At 40.8% G+C, this 23,962-nt stretch overlaps 1 protein-coding gene across 1 annotated transcript in view; it reads right to left on the bottom strand.

Annotated features, from left to right (window-relative positions):
- Positions 1–23,962, bottom strand: part of MYH15 (myosin heavy chain 15) — a 145,074-nt gene that overhangs the window by 30,653 nt on the left and 90,459 nt on the right. Inside the window, exons 30-34 of the mRNA XM_049628137.1 lie at positions 20,724–20,842; positions 17,688–17,884; positions 13,897–14,246; positions 10,856–10,980; positions 7,616–7,731 (exon numbers count right to left, since the gene is read on the bottom strand). Of these exons, the coding sequence (XP_049484094.1) occupies positions 7,616–7,731; positions 10,856–10,980; positions 13,897–14,246; positions 17,688–17,884; positions 20,724–20,842 (907 nt within the window). The remainder of the gene's footprint in view (positions 1–7,615; positions 7,732–10,855; positions 10,981–13,896; positions 14,247–17,687; positions 17,885–20,723; positions 20,843–23,962) is intronic.

A 23,962-nucleotide genomic window follows, 5' to 3' on the forward strand; every position in this document is an offset into this window, starting at 1 on the left:
AGTCTGCATTTCATTATGGCAGCCCAAGCAGACTTATACAGTGACTCATACTATCAACATCACTAAAAGCTTTAAGACACTTTTTTGTTTTATATTGGGGAAAGTCACTTTTGCCACAGCTGACTCTCCTTATACAGGAACACTAAAGCATCCCTAGCTTGGTATCAAAATCCTTTATACAGACATACATTCTACTTAAGCAGACAATGTTTCAAACTGTACTTTTACACAGTTGTTTATGAATCTTCATGAGTGCCTGCAGACAGTAGAAAGTGCTATGGTTTGAGAGGCTTGGATATGATACAGGCTTAAAGAATGGCCTCTAGACAATCAACACATTTCATGCATAGTCAATAAATCTTTAAAATGAAAACTCTTCCAAGTACATTTAAAAAAAAAAATGAAGCACTCAGGACCAGGACCATATAGTAAGAAGTTCTTTCATTCCCCCTGCCCCCATCCTGACATGAAATGCAGTTTGAAAAAGAAAACCAGATACAAAAAAAAAAAAAGAAAGAGAGAAGTCAGTAAAAAAACTTACAACTTAAGGGAAACCATTGACAAAACAAAAAGGCAACCTACTGAATGGGAAAAGATATTTGCAAATAACATATCCAGTAAGTGATTAATATCCAAAATATATAAAGAACATATACAACTCAACACAAAAAATAATAGTAATGCTAATAATATGATTAAAAATGGGCAGAGGACCTGAATAGACTTCTTGCCAAAAAAGACACAGATGGACAACAAACACATGAAAAGATGCTCAATATCACTCATCATCAGGGAGATGCAAATCAAAACCACAATGAGATGTCACCTCACACCTGTCAGAATGGCTAAAATCAAAAACAAAAAATAATGAGCATTGGTGAGAATGTGGAGAAAAAGGAACCCTCAGGCACTGTTGATGGGAATGCAAATTTGTGCAGTCCCTATGAGAAACAGTATGGGTGTTCCTTAAAAAATCAAAAATAGAATTACCATATGATCTAGTAATTATACTACTGGATATTTACTCAACAAAAACAAAAACACGAATTCAAAAAGATACGTGCACCCCTATATTTACTGTAGCATTATTTACAATAGCCACATCATGGAAGCAACCTCAGTGTCCATCGATAGATGAATAAAGAAGATGTGATATAGACTTCCAGAGAAGATGGCAGATAGGAGGACCCTAAGCCCATCTCATCCCCTGGATACAATTAGATAATACCTATATCAGTGTAAATAAACCAGAAAATATCACAAAGACTGGCAGAGCCAACTCTCCACAGCTAAAATTAGAGAAGAGACAACAATGAAGGCAGTAAGAAGGGTGGAGACGGAGACATGGTCAAGAGCTAAATGGACCAATGGGATCGTCCATAGGAGTGAGACACATAGAGTTGAGGGAAACAGCTCTTCACACCAAGCACCCCAGGCACTAGGAACCCATACAGGGAAGGCAAACCCTATAACCTCTGCCTATGAAAATAAGAAGGGCCTGGCCTCACAAGTTCCTACAATCAGGCTTAACACCTGGAACTTTAAAAGTCAACGGGATGGCCTCTGAGAGAGCAATAGGAAACTGAACCCCATCCTTAAAGACATAGCATGACAAACAGTCCCTCAGAGATACAGCATAGAGGTAGCATTTTGAAAAATTCCTAGGATATATGGGAAGATTTATTTACTAATCTTCATAAGGCCACTACTTTCAAGAGTAGGAGATGTAACTGACTTTCTTAACACATAGAAACAAATACAGAGAGTTAGACAAAATGAGGAAAAAGAAAAATGTGTCCCAAATGAAAGAGCAGGATAAAAATCACAGCAAAAGAGCTAAATGAAACCAAGATAACAAATGCCTGAAAGAGAATTTAAAGCAATGGTCATAAAGATACTCACTGGACTTGAGAAAAGAATGTAGGAGCTCAGTGAGGCCCTCAACAAAAATATAGAAAACATACAAAAGAACCAGAGATGAAGAACTCATAACTGAAATTTAAAATACACTAGATGAAAGCATAGAGGAAGCAGAAGAACATATCATCAACCTGGAAGACAGAGTAATGCAAAGCAATCAAGCTGAACAGGAGAGAAAAAAATAATAAAAACTGAAATTAGACTTGGGGAACCCAATGATACCATCAAACACAATAAGATTTGCATTGTAGGGACTCCAGAAGGAGAAGAGAGATAAAATGGGACATAAAGATTATTTGAATAAATAATAGCAGAAAATTTCCTAAATCTGGGGAAGGAAACAGAAATCCAGATCCAGGAGGCAATGGGAGTCCCCAGAAGAATCAACCCAAGGAGGTCCACACCAAAACTCATTGTAATTAAAATGGTAAAAAGAAATTATAAACCATTTTAAAAGCAGAAAGAGAAGAGAAAACAGTTATATACAAGGGAAACCGCATAAGGCTATCAGCTACTTTTTTAGCAGAAACTTTGTAGGCCAGAAGGGAGTGGCATAATACATTCAGTGTGCTGAAAGAAAAAACCTGTAACCAAGAATATTCGATCCAGCAAAGATATCATTCGTAAGAGAAGGAAACTTAAAAAGTTCCCAAACAAAAGTTACAGGAATTCAGGACAACTAAACCAGCCCTACAAGAAATGTTAGAGACTTTTTTTAAAAGTTTATTTATTTGAGAAAGAGAGCCCAAGCAGGGAAGGGGCAGAGAGAGAGAGAGAGAGAGAGAGAAACAGAATCCCAAGCAGGGGGAGCCTGACACAGGGCTCAAACTCACGAACAGTGAGATCATGATCTGAGCCAAGATCAAGAGTCAGAACCCCAACCAAATGAGCCATCCAGTTGCCCCAGAAATATCAGAGACTTTATGAGTAGAAAGACTTTAAGTAAGAAGAGTAAGAAAAGTAGGAAGCAGAAAAGCAGTAAAATTAAGTATATTTATAAAAATCAGTTAAAGGACTCACAAAATAAAAGGATGTAAATTATGACACCATATACCTAAAATATGGAGGGTAGAAGAGTAAGGAATGGGTTCAAACTTATGGGACTGCTAAATGGATGCTATATATAAATCACAAATCAAAAACAAGTAATAGATAAGCAAAGAGAGAGAAAGAGAGAGAAAGAGAGAAAGGAATCCAGGTATATCACTAAAGAAAGCCCGCAAACTGTGAGAGAAAAGAGCAAGAGAAGAAATGAACAGAAGAACTACAAAAACACCATAAAACAAGTAACAAAATGGCAATAAGTATACACCTATCAATAATTACTTTGAATATAAATGGTCTAAATGCTCCAAACAAAAGACATAGGGTGACCAAATGGATAAAAAAGCAAGACCCACCTATTTGCTGCCTGCTGGAGACTCATTTCAGACTGAAAGACTGAAAGATAACATCCCTATGTTTATTGAGGCATTATTTACAATAGCCCAGTTATGGAAGCAGCCCAAGTGTTCATCAATAGAGAAATGGATAAAGAAGATGTAGTATATACATATGTATATACGTGACACATTTTATGTATTTATATATGAATATTACTCAGCCATAAAAAAGAGTGGAATTTTGGATGGATCTAGCGGGTATACTGCTAAATGAAATAAGTCAGAGAAAGATAAATACCACATGATTTCATTCAGATGTGGAATTTAAGAAACAAAACACACCAGCAAAGAAAAAAAGAGACAAACCCAAAACCAGACACTTAACCATAGAAGACAAACTGATAGTTACCAGACAGGAGGTGGGTAGGGGAACAGGTGAACTAGGTGAAGGGAATTAAGAGTACACTTAACATAGTCAGCCCTGAGTTGTGTATAGAATTATTGAATCACTATACTGTACACCTGAGATGAAGATAACACTGTATGTTACACTTTTTTTCAAATTTAGAATTAAAAAAAAAAAACATTAAAACTTGTAAAAGTTATAATGACTTTAAATGGAAAGTCAATTCATTAGGTCACTTTTTTTCTCCTGCGATATTGTTTACCTGTATCAGAGAAATGTGAGATTTTCCTTAATTCTAATACATATAATTTCGATTTAAAATGATTAGCAAGGTATTTTCCTAACCAAATACCATGCCTGAGTGTGAAATCCTATTTCTTGAAGACATGCTAAAATATTTTCCTTAGAAATGAGAAGAGACTTAAACACATTCTTCTGGCAGAGACTCAGACAATAACTGAAATTAAGTTTGATGGTGCTTATAAATTAAGACCATGTGTGAAATTTGACATCACTGAGTTTTGAGGAACAGGCCAAATGGAAGGAAAACATGATGGAACATTAAAAATAATGTGTAGACCCCTAAGGCTATAGAGGCCAGGGTTGGGCAAACTAGAAGTTATAGGCCAAATCCAGCCATGACCACTTGATTTCCTATTGTGTACAACTGCTTTCAAGCTACATTGCAAAGTTGAGTAGAGATAGAGACCCTATGGCCTACCTGCAAAGCCAAAAATATTTGCCATTGATGCTGCTCCAATGCTACCCCAAAATACGGCACCTTGGCATATTAAATATCTTAAGCTCAAGGAATTTGAGAAAACAATGGAAGCAGGAAGATCAATCTAAATTCTGCCCTTTTTCCCTGAATGCAGGAGATAAACCTCCCTCGTGAAAGATACCCTCCCCTGTACAGAAGGAAGGGAGACATCCTTGTTACCAAAGAGTAAATTTAGGGCCAAGAAGGCTGTCTAAACAAACCTTGTTAATTCTTCAGCATTTAAGCTACCACAAGCCCAAATCCCTGTGCCTTATCAATTCTTCACAAGTTTATTGTTTGTCTAAAAGGTATAAAACTTCCTGCTCTGGTTGTGTCCCCCCAGTCTTCATTCTTTTGTGAAAGCTCCCATGGAGATTAAAAATTCAATAAAACATGTAGACTTTTCTGCTTTTAAACTGTCTTAAGTCAGTTTAATTCTTAGGATCAGTCACAGACCTAAAGAGGGTAAGGAGAATTTTTTTCTTCCCTACACTATCTCATCCTCTACAGAAAATTTGTTTAACCCTTCCAGAGGCGATCAAACCAAAGCAAGCTTTGGACTGCAGGACTTTCAGTCCCTCCTTCCCAAGACCGTCAGCAGCACCTCTCTGGCTGTGCCTGAGAGAACACAGGCTGGGTCCATCCTGGCCCTCGGCCAGTGACAAGACACTCCCATACTTCAGCATTTCCCTGAACACCCTGAGTTGGAGGAGGTGGCCTCTGTGAACACCTGTGGACATCTGTGGCCTCTGAAAATTCAGGACCCACCTGACCGACTTGTTTTCAACCCAGTTCTGAGTCTTGTGGCCAAACTGGACGCAGGTGACAGGTAGGGCCACCAGTTGGCCTTCATGCTAACTGCCATTATGCCTCCTTTTCTGTATCCAGGATGGAGAGGGCCAAAGCCAGCCACCACACCTCCTCCTCTCCTTCCATTAGTGACTGCATTATCACCTCCCTACCTCTACCTATGTCAATTAGAACACTGTAGGAAAAAAAAAAAACGTTTTTGAAAGAAAGAAAGCCCCATCAATCCATAAAAGTTTAGGAAGCCCCGACAAGAATAGCAGGCCCAGTGTCTGGCCAACATGAAGTGCTCAAATATGTATTGAACAAGCAAAACATATGACACATATCCCAGCTGCTCATACTTTCACCACCAACAGGCCTGGGGCTCACTGAGGATACATACGTCCTCCCAGGATGATGGCTGGAGCTCAGGGGAGGAGGAGTTGAATGAATCACCCCTCTGCAGAACCCTCAGGGCTCTTATCTTTGCCTCTGAGTCTCTTTGGCTTCTCTGGTCCCTTCCTCGCACGCTTCCTTCAGTCTCTGTGGCCTTTCCCAAGGTTTATGTGGACGCAGGACCTAGAAACTCATCTTGCCTTCAGGCCATATTTTCCTCAAGTTCTAGAATTTACCTGGCTTATCTTGATTGCTCAGAATCCTCTGCTCTCCTAGTGCTTCTCCCTGCCATTCTGTGCAGACTCCTCAGGGCCCCTTCCTCTCCCAGCCCCTGAGGCCAGACCAAATAATCAGATTAAACAGAGGCTTCTGATACATTCTGCACTGGCACAGAAACGTTCTGCAAGGGCACTTGTGATATTTTGTAAGATATGCTCATCTCTCCTTTCCGGATGTACCTATTATAGCTATTATGGATCATTAACTAAAACTCCTGACTAGCTCGCCCCACCCTCTAGCCCGCCTCTTCTTTTTTCAGCCCCTCCACAGCCCCAGCCTAGAGTTCAGCTCTTTCTTCTCCCAGCCCTGGCTGTTTGGATCTCCAGCTTCCTTTGCACTAAGATTATTATAATTGGTGAACTGCTCTAAGACATTCAGATGTACCTGACGAGAGGCAGACTCTCTGAGGATTCATTTTTCCCTAAGCCAGGTCTATTAATAGATGCAGGGTTGACATTACCTAAAATGAGCTTTTTTCTTTTAACTGCACAAAGAAACGTTCATTTTTGTTCCTCATGGAAGGAAGTAGGGCAAATATCAAGGCCTGATGTTTTGCCCTTCATCAAAAAAAATTCTTTTAGACACTGAGTCAGGGCCTCTTAAGTAGACCGAAATTCATCCTCACAGTCAGTCCTAGAGAGGCAAGTGTCCATGAGAGAGCGAGCAAGGATAACTCAAAGCACACAGAGGGCCAAATTTGGCTTGATGTTCTCATTAAAAAAAAAATGACCCCCATGGGAGTTTTGTCTGAATTGGGGCTATGGGAAAGAAGCCAGTTCAACTGACTATATTAACATTTTTTAAAAATTGTTTTAACAAACATGTTGAAAGCAAGTTGCCCATGGAAACTCAGACTCCAGTGATTTTCCTTGCTGACATATGGCACTGACTTAATGGAACAGATCAGATAAATGATATAATCACAGTGAATTCCATGTGTTTATAATTGTGCCTTTGATCTATACAGTGTGAAGTGCTTTGCCAACATCAGCTCACTGATCCTCCTCACCACCTTCTGCGACATGTATGGGGCTGCTTTTATCCCCTCACTTCACTGAGATGCTAAGAAGTGGAATGTCTAAAGTCATCAGCTTGTTATGATGAGGCTAAGAAAAGATCCTGCAACCCATGAGTCCTGTCTAATTCAGTTTCCTGACCATTAAGACTCAGCCTCTTCAACAGGGATTCAATAAGCAGCTTAGCTCCTGGCTCCCGCCCCTCTCCAAACAAATGGCTACAGGTGCAGGCAGGGGGTGTGTGAAAATTTCACTCTGATCTGGCATTAATTTCAATGTACGGCATCACATTTAGTTCCTTTCTTCCACTCTTCAGCATTATCAGTCAGCTTCTTGAATGCCCAAGAGACTTGTTATGGGGAGACCGGGTAGTGCCCACAGCCCTTGTACATATAATTATGCTTTTTTTGTGTTCTCTTCAGTCTCTATGAGAACAGAAGCTGCTCAATCATAAGAAAATCCTAAAAACAGACAGTAATTGCGTAGAGGTGTTCCTTTAGATTAATAGTGGTGAGCTTACTAGAAAGATCTGGCATAGGGTTAGACTGGCTAAGTTTCTTTGGTAATGTTCCAGCAGAGGCCATAAAGGCAGCCAAACACAGCACGTTCTGTTCAGTCAAGAATTCTGGAATATGCAAATGTGGCTCATCAAAATAATCTCAGATACCTAAAATTTTCTATTTCTTCATCTTTCTCTGAAAGCTTTCTTTCAAGTTCTGCTTTAGCTTCCAAGAGTTCAAGCTGGAAGTGAAGAATCTTGCTTTCGTTACGTTCCAGAGCTCCCTGAAACACATAAATTAAAAGTACTAAGTTAAGTCTACTTTATGGATACAAAATTTTTTTCCTCAAAATGTGTGTCACTATCGCAGCTCTCTTTGGAGTTGCTGGGAGGCCTCTAAGTTCAAATCAGTTCCCTGAAGATTGGAACAGGATGAGAGACGAGTGACTGCTTTTGTTTGTCACGTCACTTGCAGCTTTGACATTCTTAGGGCTCTTGGCTGTAGTTCAAGAACTAGAATTCTAAAGCATTTTTTTTTTTTAATAGAAAGATTCAATCTTGTCTGTGACTATATTTAAACTTTTTAATTCATTACTCTGGACTTTTCTTAATATAGTTGATCCTCAGGATGAATCAATAAAAGGATGAAAGCTAGAACAAGGAAAGTGATAACTCCTACCTGCAATCTTTTATTCAATTCTGGACATCACGGAGGAACAGAGAAAAAGGTGAAAGCAGCCAGAGAACAGGAAACAGGATAGTGTCCAAATAGTGTCAAAGGAAGAACAATAAAGGAATTTAGGATGTGCCTGACACAAAACACTCAGTGTGAGCCGTCACCACCATGATTATTAATACTACTTCAAACGGATTGCTTTGACAGCTGGGGAAATCTCCTGCCCCTTTGAGTATTTAAATATAGGCAAGGCAATTACCGCCAGGGATGTTATAAAGGTGATTCAAGTTTAAAAGTGGAGCTTTGATCAAATCGTTAAAGTCTATTCCAAAGATACAATTTACATTGCAGTAGAAACAAACAAAATATTTGGAGGATACTGAGGAAGATGTTTATCAGGGACACAGGTGTGACAACAATCTATTGGTCAGTTAACAATTGGCAGGTAGTCCTGAGGGCCAGAGTAATTTTTATGGCCTCTTCTGAGGCATGCTTACCACATGCAACCAAAAGGAGAAAATAAAACTGAGTAGCAATTTCAAGATAAAAAGAAGAAAGATGTTAGGAATTTTAATATGCCTTAAGGCCTTGCTGCTGTTCCCTCAACACTACCTTCAATATCAGAGACAATAAATCAAAAACCAATGCTTGGATAGCAATTTCCTGCAAGGAAATGCTGCCCTTCCTTCAGGGGAAACTGTCACCTCTCAACCTCTAGAATCCACAGAGAAAGTGAATCTTTGGAGAAGGTGACCTGGGATAATTTGAGTTTTGTGGGCTTCAGAAATAATCTGATAAAGATTCTCATAAAGGCTCACCCAGGAAAACAAATAACCCAATTTTACAAATACACGTCCAAGTTGATGAAGTATTTATGGGTGCTGCCGAAGATGCAAACTTGAGAAAATGCAAATAGAATATAATGCCATCTAGTGGCAGTAAGTGGTAGGAGCGCCACGGCCTTCTCACCTAGGACGTGCTAGTCAATTCAATACACAGGAAAGTCTATATGTTATACGAGACTAAAACTGTCCCTGCCCAATCATACCTCTCACAGACCTGTCATAGAGCTTGAAAGTTTGGCTATAAAAATTACTTCTTTAGGTTAAAGTGGTGGCTTTAGGAAATCCCTGCCTAGGATGGCCAGTAGACCAAAGGGAGCAAGTAAATGAAACATTTCACCAACTTTTTCACCAACCAGCCTTGTTAGGTGACATGACACCACAGTAGCAAATAAAAGGTTCTGTATGAAATGGAGAAGACCTGAGGGAAACAGTTATTCACAAAATGGCAACAGCCGCGTCAAAAGCCATCCACTTGACAACTCTGTATGTGGGGTATATATATGGACATGTCTTCTGTCTGCCTGGTTTCTTACAGAAATGTAGTGATAAGATAAATTTAACAGAGATTTCTTGGCAGGGAGCAGTCCTTTGGGGTCTAATTTCCCATTATCATACCTTCCAAAAGGCTCTGTTTAAAACTGACTGCTTTGCCTTTTAAAATCATTTTCTCAGTTGGAGGGTGAGTGGTGGGGGCTGTGTTTTAAGTACTGGGTGCTTAGTCTAAGGGAGGGTCAAGAAGATGAAATTCAGCTATGAGAAAAAAGGCTTTGCAGGGCGTGTTAACTGTTTAGTGACCACGACAGATGACTCTTTTTATAGGTCACTCTCTTTGGCATAAAGTCTTCTCAGTGGTCCTTTCACTCACTGGCACACCCCGAGGGATAAAGGCAGAGGCTGCTCTTGAACTTATAATCCAGAACACTCAAAACACTCCTGTCACACAATCTGTACAAAGATGAGCTTTCCGGGCAAATGTTCGAGAACATCACTTTGAATCCCATTTTTAAAACTAAAGTTTTTTTAGGGGGGAGAAAAAAGGGTTTTAGCTGACTCTTTTTTTTTTTTAATTTTTTTTTTAATGTTTATTTATTTTTGAGACAGAGAGAGACAAAGCATGAATGGGGGAGGGGCAGAGAGAGAGGGAGACACAGAATCAGAAGCAGGCTCCAGGCTCCGAGCCATCAGCCCAGAGCCCGATGCGGGGCTCGAACCCATGGACCGCAAGATCGTGACTTGGGCTGAAGTCAGACATCTAACCGACTGAGCCACCCAGGCGCCCCTAGCTGACTCTTTTTAAAGAGAGGAGGAGGTGTGAGGATATTTATTCATTGTTGAATGAATAAATAGATTCAACAGATATTTGTTGAACCTCTAGTACACACCAAGCCAATGTTCCAGGCCAGTGCTTCTCAAATATTAGTGTAAATATGAACACTACAGGATCTTGTTAAAATGCAGACTCTGATTCAACAGATCTGGGGAGAAGTCTGGGAGTCTGAATTTCTAACAAGCTCCAGGGCAATACAGCTCCAAGCAGCTGATCCTTGGGCCACATTTTGAACAGTAAAGGTCTAGGCACTGAGGATACATTGATGAATGAGAGAGACATGGTTGCTCTTTTCATTGCAATTGGTAGATTTGCACCCACTGCTGCTTATCCTGCCCTCTGAGCCTCTATGCCTTCATTTGTGAAATGCGGACACTAGTTTGCTAGGGTGATTGCATAAAATAAGGCCTATCTAGCACTGGGCATAGTCCCTAGCAGGTAGTAGTTAACACTCGAAGAAGAAGTGTCATTTTGTTGTTGATGCTGCTATTATTACTAGAAAGCAGGTCTCCTGTTTTGTCACATTGACACAAACCGCCTTTGCTCCCTGGAGGTAATACCTCTGCTTCTTCCAGTGCCACCTGGACTTCAGTCTTCTCTTGTTCAATCCGTTTCTTGACCTTCTCCATTTCACTTAAGTTTTTCTTTCCTTCCCTCACCTGATTTGTCAGGTTAGAAATCTCTTCTGGAGAGGAAAGAAAGGCAAAGTTAGTGAATGGAACCTGTCTCAGACCCATAATATCAGGTACAGCAGACCGTTTCCCTGGGACCGTAGTCATGCCATCCTTGGAAGCTTGATGGCAAGGCCACTACTGGCACAGATGGGACCCTTGTTTGAATCAGAAAAAGTCACTCTTTATTCAGTACATTCTTTTGCCACCTGCCAGAAAGTTCCCCACTACAACTAGAGACGATGGTGCTTCTCAGAGTATTGCACCATGAACAACCTGTGTAACTTCACATGGTGGTCCTTTTGTCAAAGCCATGTCAGATTCTGCCTGGTGGTGCTCTAAGACACAGACCTGAATCTTTACACACCCAGTGTAAGTGCTCAGCGCTAGACACCAGTGGCTGCCATTTTGTCCGCTGCCACTCAATACCAGGATGGGAACTTGAAGCATAAGCTGGGTCATTGCCTGCCAGAAGCCAACATAGGAGCCCGGATAGACCCAAGAATCCAAAGGAGGTCAAGCACTTGAAGGTTTGTGTCTAGTCTCTCGTGAACACAAGTCTTTTGACAGAATAAGGAGGCATCCAAGAGTGACAAAACCTCTCCCATTCAATATTGTTATTGTCATTTCTGCATCTTCATAAAGGAAGCCTTTAGTAACTAAGAGGTGTGGAGTAGGGCCAAGTAGCTCTGGGAATGACCCACAGTCCAGAGATGGTAAGAGGAGCTCAAGAGCATGCCTGCTGCTCTGGTTTTGAGATCCCTGGCTGTGATGTGATGTGATGTGATGTGATGTGATGTGACAAGAGTTTTGAAAAGTCACAAAACCAAGGGGCACCTGGACCTCAGCTTAGGTCATGATCTCACAGTTTGTGGGTTTGAGCCCCATTTCAGGCTCTGTGCTGACAGCTCAGAGCCTGGAGCCTGCTTCAGATTCTGTGTCTCCCTCTCTCTCTCTGCCCCTTCCCTGCTCTTGCTCTCTCTCTCTCTCTCAAAAAATAAACATCGCAAAAAAATTTTTTTAAGTTACAAAACCAAACCCTTTAGATGGCAATTCTTACATAATAAATCCTTCTCTTATAAGCCCTCTCCAGAAGAGAGGTTCCCAAAAGAAAACTCAAGGGCAGTGGCTCTCCACTCTGATCATACCTCAGAATCACTTGGAGAGCTTTTGCAAAAGACTTCTGCCCAAGCCCCACCCCAGACCAAGTGTGGTCCCCAGACCAGCAGCACTTGCCTCACTGGCAATTTGTTAGAAATGCAAATTCTCAGACCCCACCCTAGACCCAGTGAATCAGAAACTCTGTGGGGAGGGCCCAGCCAACCATTCTAACAAGCCCTCCAGGTGGTTTGGATGCTGCTAAAGATTCCTAACCACTGTTCCAGCACCTCCCACATGTCCAGTCAGTGACCTCATCATGGACTATGTGGGCCAACAGGGAGGCAGGATTCATTTATGTCTCCAATAGTAATGAACTTGCTCCCAGGGCATCTCAGGGTTTTAATGCACATCACTGATGGTGCTGGTGTAAGTTGGCCGCCTCTTTGAAGGGCTGCTTGGCAGTATCTCAAAATTGAGAAGTTCATTCCTTTAACCCAGCAGTTTTGTTTCTAGGAATCCACCCCTACTGAATTATTATTACATGTCCACAAATATATGTGCAGCATGTACAGTATAGTATTACTTATAATTGTGAAACATCATATCTAAGCTGAATAAGGTCTTGTTAAAAAAACGTTAACCATCCTTCTTATAAAACACTACCTAGCTATCAACAATCACGCAGCAGGTCTCCTTGTACAGACATGCAAAGAGAATAACAAGGCATGTGGAAGGTGGCACAGCTGGTCGTTAAGTGTGTATATGCTGCAGTCAAGCTGGCTGGGCTCCAATCTCAGATCTGCTTTTGATCAACTGTGAATTTGGACAATTTTTTAATCTTACACGATTTAACATAATCTGCATTTTACAGACAAAGAAATTAACACATAGGACTGTTTTGAGAATTAAATAACGAATGGTTACATACACCACAGAGCCCCGCACATAGCGTAGCCTATGGAAATATTTGTTAAATTAGAAAATATACTGACAAATGTAAAAAAAAAAAAAAAAGAAAAAAAAAGAGTGTCAAATACTGTGTAATTTGAATAATACGCACATGAATATATGCATGGAAAATCTTGGTAAGACTATGGGTGATAAAGAAATTCTTAAAGGTGGCTTTCTTGACAGAGGGAACCTAGGGCTAAGGTCAGAAAGTAGTCCTTTTTCAGGGCACCTGAGTGGCTCAGTCAGTTAAGTCTCTGACTTAGGCTCAGGTCATGATCCCGCAGTTTGTGGGTTCGAGCCCCACATCGGGCCCTGTGCTGACAGCTCAGAGCCTGGAGCCTGCTTTGGATTCTGTGTCTTCCTCACTCTCTGCCCCTCCCCCACTCACACTCTGTCCCTGTCTCCCAAAAACAAATAAACATTTTTAAAAAATAAAAGAAAGTGGTCTTATTTTTAGAATTTAATAAAACTAACAACTGTAATTTTAAAAAGGTTTCCAAAAAGAGTATTAAAAGTAGAAAAGTGAAGGGGTGCCTGGGTAGCTCAGTTGGTTGAGCAACTGACTTTGGCTCAGGTCATGATCTTACAGTTTGTGAGTTCGAGCCCCGCGTCGGGCTCTGTGCTGACAGCTCAGAGCCTGGAGCCTGCTTCGGATTCTGTGTCCCCCTCTCTCTCTGCCCCTCTCCCACTCATGCTGTGTCTCTCTCTGTCTCAGAAATAAATATTAAAAAATTAAAAAAAAAAATAGAAAAGTGAAAACCTGAGCGGGACCACGACAATGCCGAGGCTTCTGACCATGAAGGACAGCCCTGCCCTGGAAGCCAGGGCACCCCCACACGACGTTGTCCTGCTCTGGCTCCAAGCCCAGCTCAGAGTACCTTGGAGATTCTTGTTCACCCTCTGAAGCGTCTCCTGGCTCACAGTGCTCTCCTCACAGGCATGCCTGAGCTTAAGGAGCTCCATGCTAAGGGCACGGGCCTCCTCCTGAGAGGCCTCCAGCACGGCCTGTGACTCCTCCTGCTTCTGCCTCCAGTCATCAAAGCACTTGTCAAAGTGCTGCTGCTTCCGGTCCAGTACCGCTGCTGAGGAACGGGCCTTCCCAAGGTCCCACAGGGTGTCCCCGAGCTCCAGCTGCAGTCTGTGCCTGGCCCTCTCCAGGGAGGCATTTCTGGCATTTGCTACCCCCACGGCTTCAGCCGCCTCCTGCAATCTAATTGCCAGCTTCTTCCTGCAAAGGGGAGACCCAAACAAATGGCAGGTGAGCTTCAGCCCTCAGAGAGCTCACCCGGTTTGTCCTGGATTAAAACAGTGCTTCAGTACAAAATAGGGTGGCCCTTGAGGTTGGCTTAATGGTACCAAGCAAAAGCAGCTCATGCCGGAAAATGACTTCCTTGTGCCTAGAGAGCCCAGATGTTGGCTGGCCACGATCCTCTGGCTCCTGTGTACATGTGTGCTTTATTTTCCCCTACCCTTTGTCACCCTGGTCTTGGAACTCAGGATCTCTGAATACTGGAAGTATTTGCTTACCCTAAACCTCCTATAAGCAATACAGACTTTACTGATGACTTAAGAAATGGGAGAAAGAAGAAGATCGTACTGAACACCCCACGAACAGTAAGCAGTTGTTGAAAGTTTGTAGGCACATTGGGACACCTGGGTGACTCAATCGGTTAAGCATCCGACTCTTGACTTCAGCTCAGGTCATGAGCTCACAGTTTGTGAGTTCGAGCCCGGAGTCGGGCTCTGCACTGCTGATACGGAGTTTGCTTGGGATTTTTTTTTTCTCTCTCTCTCTCTCTGCCCCTCCCCTGCTCTCTCTCTCTCTCTTTTTCAAATAAATAAATAAACATTAAAAAAAAAGTTCTTAGGTGCATCTAATCTTTAAAGATCTTGCTACATTGCTCCCAAGGAACATTCTTTGGTTCTCTCCTGCTCATTCTCTCTCCCTCTTATCACATGGCTCCTAAACAGGCCAAAGTTCTGTCTTTTCTCTGAATTTCTTCTCCACCCCAGATTATCTGCTCAAATTTATATACTCAAATCCATGCCATTGTTATGCTCACTTAACAGGTCCCACTGCTCTCAGGAGGGACTCTCGCCCCCACTGTTGTCCCTCCAGTATCCCCTGAGACGGAGTGGCTTATTAAAGTGCTTCCTCCACCACCCCCACAATGCAGTGCTCTGAGACTTTCTAATGGATGAAATGTGTTTTCTTGCTCACATCTCCCGCAGGGACACTGGCAGCCCCATTCTTACCCATTCATTACACTTCTTAGATGAAAGGTACTGTGCATACCAAAGCTCTTTCTGATCTACTATTATTAAACAGAAAAAGACCCTCCGGAATGAACATGTGCCACACAACTAGCCCATCAGAGCAATGTGATCATACAGCCCCTTTTGGGTGGAAGCCTTCAAAAACCAATCTGTGTTCAGCATCCTTGCTTCATTTTTCCTAAATATTAAGAGGAGATTCTGATGGATTGCATGGTGACCATAGTTAACAATTCTGTCTTATATACTTGAAAGTTGCTGTGAGAGTAGAGCTTTAATGGTGTCACCATAATGACAACGAATGGTAATTACATAGGGCAGGGGATGTGTTAACTAACCACATTGTGATAAAGACTTTGCAATATGTACATATATGAAATCATCACATTGTATTCCTTAAACATATTCAATAGTATACAAGAGTTTGGGGCCCAGATGAAACTAGAGTTCGTACCAGCATGTCAATATCAATATAGATACGTGAATGTCAATTACATCTCAATAAAGCTGGAGAAAAAAGGAGATTCTGATGCTTTAACCCATCTAAAACAAGGATCTTATAATAACTGCTTTAGAAATACCCAACTGGTACCAGAAAATAGGGATTTTACTTTGGGTGACCAACTATACTAAGGGGTTTCACCACGATGTGGGGCTATCAGTGCTAAAATCAGGCAAGCCCACAAGCCCATGGGGCAAAATAGACAAGTTGGTCACCCTCATTTCACTGATAACATTGTCCACATTTCATACCAACTACCCTTTGTTCTTCAACTTGCAACCATAAGTTCTTACTTAGTACTTAGCGCTAGAATCTGCAAGCAGAGGTAGAAGATTAAGAAACCAAATCCCTGTCCTTAGGGAATGTGGGATTTGGAAGTAGTCAACTGGGTCTCAGATGAGCTTGATTCAGCTAGACACAGTCATGCTGTGAAGACAAGACTGGAAATCAAAGCAGGTGGACCCTGAACTTGCCAATTAAAAAAAAAGGGGGGGGGGAATCCCAGAGGGTTTTTTTTTGTACCTCTGCCTCCCTGGGGTGATTTAGAAAGAAAACATAATATAGACAACGTTTTATTTATTTGATATTCAACTAAGTTTAAAGCAGAAGAGGGATTCGGATATTACCACATTGTCCGTTATTTCTCTTTAGTTGTCATGTGCTGCAGGACAACAATTTGTTAGCTCAACAAAATCACACGGTTATATGTGGTCTATATACTTTCCCTCTTTTCTGCCCCTCCCAAGAAAACCTTCAAACACTGTGACTGCTAGGCACTTGCACCAGAAATTTTCCATCACCGAAGAAAAAAAAATCTTACTTTAGAAGCAAATGCCATATTTCAGGTATGAGGAGCCATTTCAGTTCAAAGCCCCACTTTTCTGTGGTCCAGAGTTTTTCAAACATATACGGCAGATATTTTTAGTACCTGTCATCCCAAAGCCCTTTTTAAGTTACTGTGGCTTCAGAGACAGATTACTTGATACCCCTTTAGGGACAGGACACGGCGACTGTTAAGCAAGTGCCCAGCCACGTCTCTCAAATATTTAGGTAAAGAACTGAAAAACAATATTTTTGGTTGAAACTAAAGAGAACTGTAATGATCTGCTCTGAATTTTTGCTAAGCTACCAAGCCAGAGACACATTCTTTTGAGTAAACCTTTAATGACTATAAAGCTGGGGTTGGTTTGACACTTTCTCTCAAATTTACACGGTCCTTTGACCTCTGAGCAAAATGTTTCAGTTCTACACCCTGGTACCAAGTCTTGATTCATCTAGACCCCAAGCTCCCGTAGTTTCTGAGAAGGACTTCTAACACCTTTATGTAGTGTTGGCTATAAAACCGACATTCTAACCTTAGAGGTGGTCTGAGGGTGATTTCTCTTCAAAGAAACGTTTGTCCCTTAAGGCATGACGACAGATCCTGATATGTTTCCAGCCATCCCTGTCCATCTTCACAGACCACTTTGTAGTCTACAGGTTGTAGACCAGAGACATAATGACTTGAATGTATGGAGACGTGTATACACACGGACTCGATTATTTTGATGTTCCAAATGAAGTCTAGGATTTCAAGTGCTAGCCCATTTTCAAACCATAGCTCAAAGTCACATCTTCTATGAAGACTTGCCTTGGGCCCTAGAAAGGGCCTCCTTTCTTTCACCAGGATCTCTTTATAGTCTTTCCTACTTTGTATTATAATTTTTAGTTTGTAGCCTCACTGGAGCACGTGTTCCTTGCCAGCAGTGGCTCTTTCAGCTCCGGTCTCGGGCTTATTCACACACTTGGTAAGGAGTTGTTAAGTGCATACATGAGGTCTTTAAGACACAGTCACTACCCCCATCCCCCGCTGTGTAACTGCCTCCAGGTTCAGGTGCACCTGGCTCTACTCACTTGGCTTCCTCCAAGTCTTCAGTTCTCTGAGTGGTGTCATCTGCATACTTCATCCTCCACTGCACCATTTCGGCATTGCCTTTGGATAGAGCCCGGAGCAGCTCAGCCTTGGCCTCTTGTTCTTCCTCGTATTGCTCTTGGAGAAGGTCACGGTCATGCTTGGCTGACTGCAGGGCCTGGGCCAGGGCACTCTGTGACTTAAAGGACACAACACACGTTAAAAAAAAAAAAAAAGAAAGAAAAGAAAAGGCATCCCTACCATTAACAACGAAACGCTTGGAGGTGACATCATTTTTTTTTTTTTTAGATAAGGTTAATTACAACCTGTCACAAATGCAAGCTGAACCTGAACCTAGTAAGATAATACCAGGGAAAGAATTGGGGACAAGAAAGGATAGAGTATCTAATTGCTGCCGGTATAACAGGGAAGAGAGTTCTATTTAGGGAAATGCCTGCCTGACTATGTGGGCTTCAGCAATAGGCAGCCCTGGAGTTCAGGAAATAGTGGGGGAGGCAAAGGTAGTAAGAATATTCCCTACCATCTAGGCAATAAGATTTATATTTAGCCTTATATAAGGTTTAGATGTTATTTGGACTAAAAAGGATCACGGAGATTTGGTCCAGCTTTATGTTCACTAATGAAAAAACAAAATATTTTATTTCACATGTAAATCTCTGAAAACTATCTCATCGTTTTAAAACAGCACTATCCAATGGAACTTTTTAAAAAAAATCTTAAATAGAAAGAGAGAGAGTGAGTGGAGGAGAGGGGCAGATGGAGAGAGGGAGAGAATCTCATGCAGGCTCCATGGAGCTCCACGTGGGGCTCAATCCCACAACCCTGGGATCATGACCTGAGCCAACATCAAGGGTCAGACATTCAACCAACGGAGTCACCCAGGTGCCCCTCCAATAGAACTTTCTGTAGTGATGAAAACACTTTATATGTGTACCATCCAATATGGTAACCATAGCCACATGTGGCTATTAAGCACTCAAAATGCGCTTAGTACAATGTGTGGTCAAAACTGAATTTTAATTTTAATTAATGTAAATTTTAATTTAGACAGCCACCAGTAGTGCCGTAGTGGCTACCATACTTTTTGGACAGCAGAACTCAGTTTAGTGAAAATTTCTGCCATTTATATAGTGGTCTAGTTAACCTAGAGGCATCATTCCCAAGAGATAATCTAGTCGAGTGGAAAGAACCTAGTCTAATGGAGTCCCTGCCAGTCCTCATGGGTCCTCTGCACATTAGAAAGAAAGCATCTTCTCAGGTGGAAGCAGCTCTGAGAGCAAAGGCTTAGTTAAAGGCAGCCTCAGCCAGAGGGAAGGGAAGGAGGAGCAACAATACACATCGACCCTGAGAAGGACAGAGGTTTTGAAATCCAATAAAATTGGCTTTAAATTGCCTACCTCTTATATATTTATTGAGCACCTGTTCAAGATATTAGTGTTTACAGAAGTGAGTGAGATGCAGACAAAGTCTTTCCCCTATGGAACCATAAAGGAGTGAGTGGATACACAAAACAAACATATAAACAAGTTAATTTTTTAAAAAAATGCTGACAGCAGAAAGAAACTAAAACAGAGTGACACAATGTAGAATGTTTGGCTTATTCTCATCATTGCCCAAAGCCCTTGAGGATGGACCTGTACGCAGTGGAAACAGCAGCTAAGAAAGTCCTACGGCAGGAATAATGGTGGTTTGTTTAAGAGGCAGAGAGGCAGCCTGGGTGGCTGGAGGGGAGGAAATGAGAGAAGCAGATGTATGACGCGAGGTCACAGGAGGAAGCTGGAACCAATGCAAAGGGGCCTCATAGGCCAGCTGGAAGCCACTGGGAAGTCAGCCAGAGATCTTCCAAAATATAAATTAAATCATCTCACTACCTGCGTCAATTCCTTTACTGTCTACTACTAGCTGTATGACCTTGGACATGTTATTTTTCTTCTCAGAACCTTGGTTTTTTCATATAAAAAGATATAAGTCTACCGGTTTCATAGGACTTACTTGAAGATTGAAATAACACGAGTGAAGTATCTAGCAGAATGTCTGATGTACAAACCATGGTGGTCATTTAAAAATGTACATATAATATTAGGGCGTCTGGGTGGCTCAGTAGGTTAAGCAACCAACTCTTGATTTGGGGTCAGGTTATGATCTCATGGTTCGTGAGTTCGAACCCTGCGTTGGGCTCTGCACTGATGACATGGAGCCTGCTTGGGATTCTCTCTCTCCCTCTCTGCCCCTCCCCCACTCACTCACCTGAGCATGTGTGCTCTCTCTCTCTCTCTCTCTCTCTCAAAATAAACAAACATATAAAAAATAAAAATGTGTATATAATATATAAAACAAGGAGAGTGGAGGGAATAAAATAAAATATTTAAGAATAGAAGTCTATAGTCTCAATGACCTTCACCTCAGATTAGATGCCTTTGTAGTGAGATTACTAATAAGCGAGGCACTTTGGGGTGTTAGCAACAAGGTGCCTTGAATATGAATGAAGAATTAACTTGAAATAACCAGAGCTCAAAGAATTTCTCTCTCATAGGCTTTCACCTTAAAGAGCCACTTTCACTGGGGTCACCTGCTAGCAACATTATATATCCTCTTAGGAAGAAATGACCACTATGTATAATTTATTGACAACTTAAAAGTAATATTGAAGTAAGTCAGCCTCATTTATTTCATTCTGGTCCTTTATTTAATTTAACCTCTTGGTGCAATTCAGAATCGAAGATCCATAAAGAGCCTTGCTGACTTACTGTTCAAGTAATAATGCAAAATGGAAATACACAGTTTGCTTGCTCTAAATCTGACAAACTAGACAAGTAATTTGAATCACTGAGGAAGATCCTTCAGTGATCAAGGCCCTTCCCAGCACATACAAGGTCCACCATGTTCTTTTTCCCACAACTTCTGAGGCACTTTCCTCTCTTCTTTTGTATGGGAAGATACTGAAACTGCCCCATCAAGCGCTAGTATTTTTTTACACATACAGTCAAGCTACTGGTGAGAAATAATAGATGCATTACTTTGGACTCCTCTTCCAGTTGCCCTTTTAGTTCTTCTATCTGTCGAGTGAGGCTGCTCTTCTCCCTGGAAAGTTGGTTTATCAGAGCCTCCTTTTCTTCCAGCCTCCTTAGGAGCTCTCCTATAGAAAGATTTCACAAAGTAAGTTAATCATGGCCTTCCTCCTCATCCACTATCTCCTCACTTAACTCGTTCACTTGAAGGGCAACCACAATGACTCCTACAACATATTTATAATACTTAAAAAGGTCTGAGAGTTCGGTTATCAGCAGCACCATAGCAATGTTCCATTCCAGGACTCACAAAAGAGCCCTGATAAAGAACTGATTTTTAGCAGTGAGTCTGAGTCAATAACAGGTAATATTAGCTACCATATGTTGAGAATCTTCTATGCAGTAGGTACTACTATCTAGTTAAATTCTCATAACTCCTTGATTATTTCGGTACTTTATTACCCACATTACAGAAGGGAAACCAGGGAGACTTACTTGAATATGATGGAGACACAGACATGCACAGACAGTAGTTGGTGAAGGTAGATTCAAATTAAGCTTTTAACCCTGAAGAACACATTCTTTTAGGCTATGCTCCCTTGTTCATTTCATGTGGCACTACCAATTTCTGGCTATATAATTTCTAGATAATTACAACTTCTTTGCCTCACTTCTAAAATGAGGACAATAAAAAATTGTTAATGGAAATTAAATGAGTATGAATGTGTTTTGTAGACTAATTGCTAAATAAATATTAGAAATAGTCATTAAATAGTAGAGGCTATGACCACGGTGGGGGGGGGGGGGGGATTCCATTATACTGTAGTCTACCCTCTCTGATAGACAGACTGATGATAAGACAGAAATGCCTTGGTGATTAGCAACAGTACCAGATGCTGAGCCAATCATGGGCAGAGGCAGTTGCTCCCATAGTGTCATTAGTATAACACTAAAAGCCCCAAATATTTATGACCCCCATATCTCTTGCTATAAACAAGTTCTAAACTTCTCAGCATCCTAAGGAAGCATCTATTTGGGCTAAAGTAGCAGTTCTCAACCTTTTTGGTCTCAGGAACACTCTGTATGCTTAGAATTTATTAGGTGCCCCAAAGAGATTTTGTTTACATGGATTTTATTTTTAAATCTTTTTTTAAACGTTTTTATTTATTTTTGAGACAGAGAGAGACAGAGCATGAACGGGGGAGGGTCACAGAGAGAGGGAGACACAGAATCTGAAACAGGCTCCAGGCTCTGAGCTGTCAGTACAGAGCCCGACGCGGGGCTCGAACTCACGGACTGTGAGATCATGACCTGAGCCGAAGTCGGACACTCAACCGACCAAGCCACCCAGGCGCCCCACATGGATTTTATTTTTAATAGTTGGTGTATTTGAAAAAGAAAAAAACTTAAATATGTATTAATTCATTTTCAAATAATAATAAAAATCTTAGTGATGTGTTAATATGTTAACATAAACAACAATTTTTTAAAGAAAAAAAATTTTTTTCTGTGGTTTTCCAAAACCACAGAAAAGTTAGTGATAAAAATGACATTATTTTACATTTTTAAAAATATCTGCCTTAATAAAAACTAGATTTTCATATTTGTCTCTGAAGTCAATCTATTGTAATACACGGGTTTTATTGAAGTATATGAAGAAAATCCAGCCTGGAAAAGGGAGATGGAGAAGGGAGATGTATTTTACAGTCTTCAGTCTTTTCATTTTTAAAAAAATTTTTCATTGTCTTTTCAGATAATTGTGACTATTATTTGATACAACACCAAAACTCAACAAATAGAAATTTCTCAAGGATTAGTTGCAATGTGTTACTCTGTTACATTAAACTTTATGAGTCCATTTTAAACTTTGAATGGATCTTTCACCCACACATGATTGTATAACATCATGCAGTGGTGATTTGAAAAATATGTGTTCACTGAATTATGCAGATCTTCAAAATGTTGACACATATTCCCTTATACAATATTTAAAACAGCATGTTTGTTAACATCACTAGTGATCTCATCAGAAAAGTCTTTGAGAATTGAGAGCATCAAGCTCATGATGGCACATACAGGCTTTCAGAATCTGATTTTTGCCTACAACTCCAATTTTATTATTGGCAACAAATAATATCAGTTGTTTTCTTTGAAGTGACAGGCTCACTTTGTTCATTTTTGAGAAAGTATCTGCCAAATATTTAAGTCAGAACATAGTTTGTCCTTTCAAAGAAATAAGATACTCCCTGGAAACACCTGCTAGCTCGACACAGAACTTAATCACACATCATACTGCAGAGGGGTAAGGTGGTGATGGGTGAACAAGGTGAAGGGAATTCAGAGCACACATTGTGAGGAGCACTGAGAAATGTATAGAATTGTTCAATCACTGTATTATACAGCTGAAACTAACATAACACTATGTTAACTGTACTGGAATTAAAATTTTTAAAACTTCTTTAAAAAAAACAAAATGGAAGTGCTTTAAGCATACTTCTTTTGTTATCAGAGAGAATATTAAAAAGATATATACTTGGGGTCAGGATGTAATAAGATTGATTTTTATTGCTTTATTAAGGACATTCTTACCTAAAACTGACTCCCCCCCAAAACAACTGTATGTATCACTGAATATAATGATTAATAGTACAGTGCGGTACCACTGTCTTGATGAGTGTCTTGATGAAGCTCAAGTAGTTTTAATTGTCACTGCTTTTGCAGCATCAATATAAATGTCAAAAGAACTAAAAAAAAAAAGCAATCATTTTAACCTCATAAGCCCCCTTCAAGGGTCTTGATGATTGCTGGTGTTCTGTGGACCAAACTGAAAATCTCTGGGTGACAACATCATATTGAAAAGGAGCCTGAAGAAATGCCAATCCACTAGGGGGTTGAGACTAATATATCACGTATCTTATAGAACACGTACCCACTTCACATGGCTTAATTGATCACATTTACCACTGACTGGCTTTAAAAGCGGAGTTTGATATGTTGACAGGGCAGGGCATGAGACTAGTGGGTAATGGCAAAAAAGCAACAAAAAATCTAGAGCATAGACCCAGTGAGGGGAAAGGAGGTTTGGATAGGTATGTACTTAAAATTTAATTCACACAAAGCCAAAAGGTGAAAATAAGAATTAAAGGAAGGAAAAAAAAGGTCCTTCATCCTGAGCCGAATTATCGCTTCACACCCACTTTCACTCCACTCACTTACCCAGTAATTTCCTCATCAAAAAAGTGAGTAGA

The sequence above is a fragment of the Panthera uncia genome, chromosome C2, assembly GCF_023721935.1.
Source record: "Panthera uncia isolate 11264 chromosome C2, Puncia_PCG_1.0, whole genome shotgun sequence".
Classification (NCBI taxonomy): domain Eukaryota; kingdom Metazoa; phylum Chordata; class Mammalia; order Carnivora; family Felidae; genus Panthera; species Panthera uncia.